The sequence below is a fragment of the Cryptomeria japonica genome, chromosome 8 (genome assembly GCF_030272615.1).
Source record: "Cryptomeria japonica chromosome 8, Sugi_1.0, whole genome shotgun sequence".
Taxonomy (NCBI): domain Eukaryota; kingdom Viridiplantae; phylum Streptophyta; class Pinopsida; order Cupressales; family Cupressaceae; genus Cryptomeria; species Cryptomeria japonica.
This window is the reverse complement of record NC_081412.1, coordinates 664,258,439-664,267,902: the sequence shown is the minus strand read 5'-3', so window position 1 is coordinate 664,267,902 and position 9,464 is coordinate 664,258,439. Positions and strand designations below refer to the sequence as shown.

The 9,464-nt window shown below is 32.7% G+C and overlaps 1 protein-coding gene across 1 annotated transcript; it reads left to right on the top strand.

The window, feature by feature from the left end:
* Positions 1-1,109: 1,109 nt before the first annotated feature.
* Positions 1,110-1,686, top strand: LOC131857901 (blue copper protein 1a-like). Its single transcript, XM_059210685.1, has 2 exons — positions 1,110-1,290; positions 1,397-1,686. The coding sequence occupies exons 1-2, from the start codon at positions 1,110-1,112 to the stop codon at positions 1,684-1,686; spliced, it is 471 nt and encodes a 156-aa protein (XP_059066668.1).
* Positions 1,687-9,464: the final 7,778 nt, after the last annotated feature.

Here is a 9,464-nt window from a genome sequence, read left to right as displayed (position 1 = left end):
ATGATATATGTTGAAAATTAGCAATCTTCTAAATCTTTGCAACACCCATCAAAGTAATATTACTCACAAAGTAAATATGAACAAAATAATCAAGTTTACTTACCACCTTCCAACCCTAAATAGTACCAATAACTATATATTTGAAAACCTTCTAAAATCCTCATCTATAAGAATGAAAAGTTAACAAGAAACATGGTCACTTAAAGATAGCCTTGCCAAAGATAAATGTAGCAAAGATTAGATACTTTTAAGTAAATTAGAGTATGAAGAAACATGCCACACAACACATAACCTACTCAATCCATCTTGAGTTAAAACCAAAATTAGAAGGAGCATTTCTTATGAAGGACTATATAACCCTATCATAATCGTTTGATGTATCAAGTTTAATAAACATTTATTTTTCTTTACAACTGTCGTAGAATGGCTAGCTTAAAAATAATAATAATACCATAAAGAATATGAAGTCACTTAACAAGATTTTCCTACATAGACGGAATAACAAATGTACCAATGATATCTAGCTCTTTCTCAAATGATCAATAAATGTAATTAAATATAATCTTGTTAATTAATAAATACATAAGATTCTTATAAAGATACACTTCCTAGAAAGCCATTTAATCATTGATAGATATAAATAATTGTAATTCAAATAAACAATAGAGAAATGACTATTAGAAAAAGTATAAAAGAAAATTATAAATAAATACATTCTTGACTATAAAATTATAAATAACTAAAGCTAGCTCTTATTTAATGTCACATTACTATTATTAATTTTCAAATGCTGAAGAAGTAACGTCACTCTTTTAAACCTTTTTCTTGTCTGGAAAAATGAAAACAACAACATTGATATAAAGCATTGATCGATGGGTTGAATGCCTTTGCTCCGCCGGCAAGAGATGCGAGACACGTGGAACATTTTGGTGTGTTAGGGTAATCGTTCATTTTGATGCGATAAGGCGAGATTCCCGATGGTATTTTCCATTTGGCACTGCGGCCGGCGCCATTTGTATGGTCAGGCTATAAATACTCATGCACACCAACTTAATCCCATCCATGTTCACCCTTCTAAACAATTAACAAGTGTTTAAAGACACAGCTCAATGGCCACCAAGAGTCTGGTTTCTCTTATAACGTTGGCCTCACTATCATTAACAATTATGGTATGTGACCCCGTTAATGCTGCAAAAGTGTTTACAGTGGGCGACGAGAAAGGTTGGACACTTGACTTTGACTACCAGGCTTGGGTGCAAGACAAACAATTCCATATTGGAGACAGACTGGGTAATTTTGTCACTTTCCAATTTTACTTTTATATATACTTATGCATTGCTGTAATAGTTATGGCCTGAAACTAAACTTCTGTATTGTCACTTATTGATCGTTACAGTGTTCAACTATCCGAAGGGTGTACACAACGTGCTAGTTGTAAATGGGTCATCATTTGCAAACTGTGTTAAAGAACCCATCTTTCCCAGGTTGGAGAGCGGACAGGACGTGCTGGAGTTTATTGGAACTGGGAATGTATGGTTCATCTGTGGAGTGGGGAAGCATTGCCAAAATGGTCTGAAGCTCAAAATAACAATTACTGATCAATCCTCACCTGCACCTGCACCATCTTCAGAAAAAAATTGGCATACTTCTTCTCTATCTTCCGTCTATCACTTAAAGCCTTGGTAAAGAGCTCTAATTACCAATTCGTACAATAAGCGTGGACGTTCTTAAGTGTCTTTTGTGTTTATGTGTGTGTAATTTTATGTTTTGTCCTGTAAGTGAATAAGATACGGAGCAGTTTTCCAGATGTTTAGTAATGGTCTGCGATGATTATTACAATTCGTTTGAGCTCTTTAACGCGCCTCTGATAACTGTCCTTGTGTATTTTCCTAACGCTGAAAATGATTTGGTTTTAAGATAATGTTTCTCAATCATTTTTCCTTCACAAAATTGAATTCATTGACGATGATATTTCTATTTTACAGAAGACTTGGTTACTACAAAGAAAATAAGAATACATCCGTGCAGAATAGATGATTGAAAATTGACTGGGATATGGAAAACCACAGACATATCAATGGAAGCTTCTTATATTTAATTAACATGTTCATATTTAATATGGGAAGAAGAAAATTTGACTATTTAGATGATAGTTCTTTTAGTGCAACTCGGAAGTATAAATTATGAAATATTATCTTACTATTCTTAAGATTATGCACATTAGTGATACATTATTTATTAATATTGAGGGCTAGTGTTAGCAGCAGTATATGAGTCTAAATGATGCTATGAATGGTCTAAATGTGTTCTAGCCATACCATTTTTCATAAATAGACTATCTATCTTGACTATTAAGTTCTAATTGTGAAAGATCAATACTACTACTTTTGGATAGATCAACAATCCTTGTTTCAACTAATAGGAGTTCATTCTCTCCTGTCTAGACTCCTTGCAACAGAACGAAAATCATTTAGAATTATTTTAGGGGTTGAAAGCACTGTAAATTTAATACAAGTTTATATTCTTAGAAATAGTGTTAGCTAAATCTTAGAAATAATAATTGACTGAAATCAAGCATGGTTTGAAATATAAAAATAGAGTACTTGCCGTATAGGCATTAAAAAGAAGAGATGAACTTAACATGATCTTTGGGTGATGGATCTACATGCCTATGATTAATTCATTATATAATGAAATAACAAATAAGCGCAAATTTGTGAGTTCTTATATTATTATGGTTTTACTATCTTATTGTTGACATTTGTCTTCCTCTTGAAGTTATACTCTCTATAAATAGAATGAGAAGGAAAATGTATTCTACATCCATATCTTATTAAAATATGGTAGTTAGCACATTTCATTAATAAATATTATAATGATAAAAAAATAAGATATCAATTACATATAGTTTAAGAATCATTCGTTGATTCATCAAGTTTAAATATCATGTCGAATCTATGTATCAATTTATATCAAGAGCATTCCATATTGTAACAAAATATAAAAATTTTATTGTCATGCAAAATATAATACAATTTTTGTTTTAGTATATGATTAAAATATTTATTGAGGATAAATTAATACATTAATCAACCATTAAGTAGATATCTCCTTAATAACTAATAAAAATAATATTTGACATACTACCCCAAAGGGAAAAACTACTCATCCTATTCCCTTAATCACGATAAAGGTTTGTTTGAATCTATTATGTATTTAAATTATTATGAAAAAGGATGTGGAGAACATTAGTGAAAGTCTTGATAGTCCTACCGCATGGCATTGTAGTATAGATGTTACCACTATTGTACTTTCATCTAAGTTACTTCTCTTCTAAAACTTGTGAACCTTAAGCACTCTAGGAGGCACTATCATTGCCATCCTTGTCTCTATGAACTATAAATATTCTAAATCAACATAATGAGAAAAATCTACTAAGTAGAATTTTAATTGATGCATGCTAAAAACTTTATGCAATAAGAAAGGGGTAGTGACAAAGAAAGTTGGGTAATGAATTTGTATGCTTCCAAATGAACAAAGATGAACAACAAATTAGTGATTAAAATTTTCTAGTTTGCTAAACCTGATTGAACTTTTATGAGATTTTATTATAAGAATAATGTTGTTTTCGACAAGAAACTATCTTGCTATTCAATTTTAGATATTAGTTTTCTTCTTCCTATCAATGGCCTGAAACATTTATTTTTTAATTAATTTGAGTTTATCTTCTACTCTACTAACACTTTTAGATCAATTTTTACGCTATATTTAAGTTAATCCCAACTAATCGATGTTAGATATTATTTCTATATAGTTTGTCAAGTCAAACTACTTTTAAAATAGAATGATATGAATCAATATTTACAAACTCATATAGAGGTGGGTATCTATACCATTTTTATTCCTATATCATAGAATACTTTTATAATAAATCCTTTAAGAATTTATTCACCCTTTAAGATTAACAATTTCTTTCATTGTGTTAATTTCTAATGATATACAATTAAGTCCACAATCTTCAAAATAAAATTTTTTTTGAAGCTATGTGAAGTAATTCACAACTTTAATGAAGTCTAAATATCTCCTAAATAAATGTTTTTGTAACCATCCAAAAAAATCCTTGTATAAAATGGGTGACTTTTATAATATAATCTATTACAACTAGGATCATTTCATAACAATTTTTTTGAAGTATAACACCATGCATAAAACTCTTACTAATCACTTGCCATTTTGACTCTAGGATTTCACAAGCACAAGGTAATATTGTAGGGTCCATATATTCAATTTTTTCTAACTAATATTATGAACATTTAACCTAGACCTTTATTTGCTAGGAATCATACCAAGAAATTTTTTTTATAGCTTTACTATAAATTAGTATTAAATAGAATAACAACAAAATATAGTTGAACTTTTAGTTATAGAAACCCAATAGTCATCTTGGATGAACTATTTCATAGATTTTCTGCCAAATAGTTATTTACTAAAGAGGGTTGAGGAGGATTCCTAGAGTTATCTTACTAGTTTTTCTTTGATAACTATTTATAGAATTATAGCTTCCATAAGAAAAATAACCTCATGAGAACTCTCCCACTCTCTAGCTCTCTACATGGATTTCACTCATCTCCCTTCTACTTTTTTATTCTACGAGTTCTCACTCCTCACTATGGAATGTTGGAGCAATGCTCCCAAGCATCCATGATCACAAATGCAAGCTTCTTCAACAAAGAGATAAAATAAATATTCAACAAGAATGTATTGCTAAGAAAATAAACTATGTACAATACCACTCCTCACATATGAAAAAGTTAGAAAGAGAGAAACAATGAGGTGTGAGGGTAGATACAACTACTTGACATAGTTTACTAAATGCATAGGTACAAATAATAAACTCTACCTACTCACCTAGAAACATGTAAAAATACTATGTGGCTAAATGGACTTATGCACCATAAATAGGAAAAACATATTTATTCTGACTCCCTAGACATAAAGTGCACCTTAGGGAGAAAAATGCAATATGAAATCCATTTTAGGTACCTCTATATAACTAATCATGCAATTAATCACTTACAAACAAAGAGAAAAAGGAGAAAAAGTGATGAATGAAAGTCTCCATTATGCCCCCAAGAGTGAGATCCATCACAAAAATATAATACAATAACCTCTCCAACTAAGGGAAAGATAGAGAGAACATTACTTCCCCCTCCTGCGATGAAGTATCCTCAAAACCATGAAAAACATGTCAGAAGCCAAGAGAAATGCCCATGCTAACAAACAATATGTCTCCCATTAGGAAGAAGAAATTTTAATGGTGCATGTAGAAGAAACTCCATATCCATGGTTACATGAGAAGTTAGAAGTATCACCATAGAAGTCTCTAAAAACTAAGTAGAGGTCTCCGAGTATGAATAAGACACCAAATACTCATGGTTAAACTCAACTTTGAAATGTGACAAAGGGGGAAACCCATAAATCTCCAAAGATGAATCAATAATAGAACTCAAATTATTATAAAATAGGAGAGAATTTCCCACAAGTATGTCTCCAAAATTTGAAAGAGGAGACTCAACAAACAAATCTTAAATACCTTCCAAAAGTTCATCCAACAAAGAATGATCTAGATAACTATGATCAACCTGCTAAATAGAAACAATCTTCAAATTTGAAGAAGAAGGTGTAGGAGGAACAACGATTAATCCCAGAAACCCATCAAAACTACTCCTCTCACTAGAAGGAGGATTCAATGAAACATATGAATCATCATTAGTGTCACTAGATTGAGCTCTCAAGGGGATATAAGCATGATCATTATCAATGAAGTGTGAAATGTAAACTCCTTGGGCTAATGATTAACCTACCAGCTACAAAATCATCTCATGTGGGATGGTGAATAAACATTCAACCTTGAGCAAACTAAATTGTTGTTATATGGATCCTAATGAACCTCGGAGGTTAAATTTTCCCTACTTCTATCGGAACGGTTTCCCCCCATATTTTTCGATGAGGATTTGGGGGAATATTGCAGCAGTATTGAGTTGCAAGGGGATTTTTTGTTGTAATCGGTTTTGATTTAATGGATAATAATATTGGACTCTATTTTTTGTGGACATAACCTGAGTTTGGGTGAACCACATTAAAATTGTCTTTTCATTGTTATTATTTTTGTGTTTTTTATTCCTATGTTTCATACTTATCTACATATAATTGATACTTTGTGCATGCAATTCATAACATCAACCATGTTGCCCTACTATATAATTTGATATAGTGATAGGAGATTATGAGAAATGTTAGGGATCAAACGAACATTATGCACTTTTCCTATATCTAGAAAACTATCACCAATCAAGTAGCAACATGAACTACTTGATTGTTTCCAATCAATTATCTATCTTGAAATGGTGCTCTAAGAGAATCAGGAATCAAGGTATTTTCTTGAATGGGTGAGGTGAATGGAAGCTCCTAAATCAATGATCCATCCAACATCCCTAGATGCACGAGTAGTAATCAAGGCATGACCCTTGCAAAAATTCTTAGGAGATGTAACATCATGTTTGATTGAAATTTGATTCTCCTTGATGAATTTATTCAACTCATAAAGCTCCCTGTAAAAAAATGATTCCTCATGTCCCACTTTCTTGCAAAAACCACATATGGGTTTACTCGGATTTATTCTGCTTGTAGCACTTTTCTTCACTATGTCAAGGTTCTTTTATACAAGGTGCACTTTGGTTTCTCCTTCTTAGGATGAGTCTCTATAGTAGAGGTGGAGAAAAACTCATTAGATGTTGCCTTGAATTTTTTTTTATACTTATCCTTTCCTTTAGAAGGGTGAGCTACCAAAGTATAGCTCTTAAGGAAGAGCATCCATTTGAATCAACTTGGCTTGCTACCTAATTAGGTGATCATAAAAATCATCGAATGGAGGAATCTTATGAGATTCTCCAATAGCATCCATTGTAGAATTGAAGCTACAAAAAAATAAATTGGAAAGGACCTCTCAGATTGGACAAGAACAAAAAAATGCACTCCTTGTCTTTTTTGGTATGACCGCAACCTTTCAACTATGAGAAAACCATCTTAAATTGTGCAAGGAAGTCTTGAATAGTAAGAAATGTATTTGGAATGAGAGAAGTGAGGTCAACTTCAAGCTACAAGATGTTAAATGGGTTGACATTACAATACAATGACTCAAGCTTATCCCACACCTTCCTAGGTGTTTTACATTCAATAATATGAAATAACAAATATTGTGACACATGAAGACCTATGATTTCATTTGCCACATCTAATCTATTTCTATGAACAAACTTATCAATTTTCTTAGTGAACTTAGGTTTGTCATCATCCAACATTTGCCAAAGACCCTAAGATTATAATAATTAGGACATCTTAAGATTTCGTGTGTGAATTTGTTTTTGTGTGAGTGGCTTAATTCTAGGGTCCAAAATGATAGATAATGGACCAATATGCAAAAAATCACACCTCCTAGAAGGATTTAAAATATTCTTTTGTCTATCTTGAAATAGTGCTCTTAGAGAATCTAGAATGAAGGTATCTCTTGAATGTGAAATGTGAACTGAAGCTCCTAATCCAACATCCCTAGATGCATGAGTAGTAATCAAGGCATTGCCCTTTCAAAAAATCTTAGGAGATGTAACCTCATTTTTTGTTGAAATTTTATGCTCCTTAATGAATTGCTTCAACTCATAAATCTCATTAGATTATAATAATTTCATTCCTCATGTGCCTCTTTCTTGGAAAAACCACAAGTGGGTTTATTCTTCTTGCAACACTTGTCTTCACTATGTCTATGTTCTATTACAAAAGGGGCACTTTGGTTTCTCCTTCTTAGGATGGGTCTCTATAGAAGAGGTGGGGGAAGACTCATTAGATGTTACCTTGGACTTGTTTTTATGCTTATCTTTTCCTTTAGAAGGGTGAGGCACCAAAGCATAGCTCTTAGGAAGAGCATCCATTTGAATCAACTTGGCTTTCTACCTAATTAGGTCATCATAAAACTCCTCAAATGTAGGCATCGTATGAGCTTCTCCCATATCATCCATTGTAGAATAGAAGCTAGAGGCAAAAACTTGGAAAGGACCTCTCAACTTGTACAAGATAAAAAAATGCATTCCTTGTCTTCTTCGGTACAACCACAACCTTTCAACTATGAAAAAACCAGCTTAAATTGTGCAAGGAAGTCTTGAATAGTGATAAGTGTATCTAGAATGAGAGAAGTGGGGTTAGCTTCAAGCTACAAGATGTTAAATGGGTTGACCTTACCATACAATGACTCAAGCTTATCCCACACCTTCCTAGGTGTTTTACACTCAATAATATCAAATAAAAAATTGTGTGGGACGTGAAGACCTATGAATTCTTTTTCCTTATCTAATCTATTTCTATGAATGTAAACTTATCAGTTTTCCTAGTGAACTCAGGCTAGTCATCATCCAACATTTGGCAAAGACCCTAAGATTGCAATAATTAGTACATCATAAGATTTCATGTGGGAAACTTATATGGTGTGAATGGCTCAATGCCAGGGTCCAACATGATAGATAAAGAGCCAATATGCAAAAAATCACACCTCCTAAAAGGATAAAAATATTTTTGCAATTTTCCATACACAAAATAGTTTTGCCAGATTTAAATAACTATGATGGTGAAAATAAAATTTTGTAGAGGCATGGTACTTTTCTCCAAGGAATTAAATTTTTGGGGTCACTAGGACTGATTGTTGGCGAACAAGTTGCACCAAATCACCTCCACCACTAGCCAAATCCCACCAAGCGATATTTAGAGGTGACCAATATCCAAGCCACTAGTGTCATGAATCGCAAGTCAGGACAAGATACAATTCATGTGAGCTTTTTCACAAACATCCATTACAAATTCTTGGTTATATAAAGCCTTTATAAATAATATGCCTCTTGAATGACAAATAAATATCCCCAATGTGATGCCAAAATGATCTAAGCTTTGCAGGTCCACCAATGCCTAGCTCCAAACCCTATCCTACTAATAATACCAATGCCCTAATGAATATAGATCTATCGATACAAGAATACATTTTTTGTCAGATACAAACTTGATCACTAAAAGATTCACCAATCAACTGAACTTCAACATGGGCCAATAAAACCGCCAGATCTAGAAACGAAGATAGCCGCCAATTGGCCAATAAGGTGGTCCAAAAAACCTAACAAAGAGTAAATTGCTTCTCAAACCACTAGTGCAAGCATGTAGATAGACATACCCACACAGCTAAAATGCATGGACTAAGAAATAAACACCAGCCAAAAAGTTGAGAATGTCTTGTCTCATTTGTGAAACTTGCTGCCAAGGAACATATGTTCCTTGCGAGCCAATGCTAGGAATATATGTATTGGCGCAAGACAAAACACTATCAATAAACATGAACTTCAAAGAATATTTTGTGCCAAGAAGCCTCT

Excerpts from the sequence above, each read along its gene's own strand:
- LOC131857901 (XM_059210685.1), top strand. The coding sequence starts at position 1,110 with ATGGCCACCAAGAGTCTGGTTTCTCTTATAACGTTGGCCTCACTATCA. Across the intron at positions 1,291-1,396 it reads CCATATTGGAGACAGACTGG|TGTTCAACTATCCGAAGGGT; the intron begins GTAATTTTGTCA and ends TGATCGTTACAG.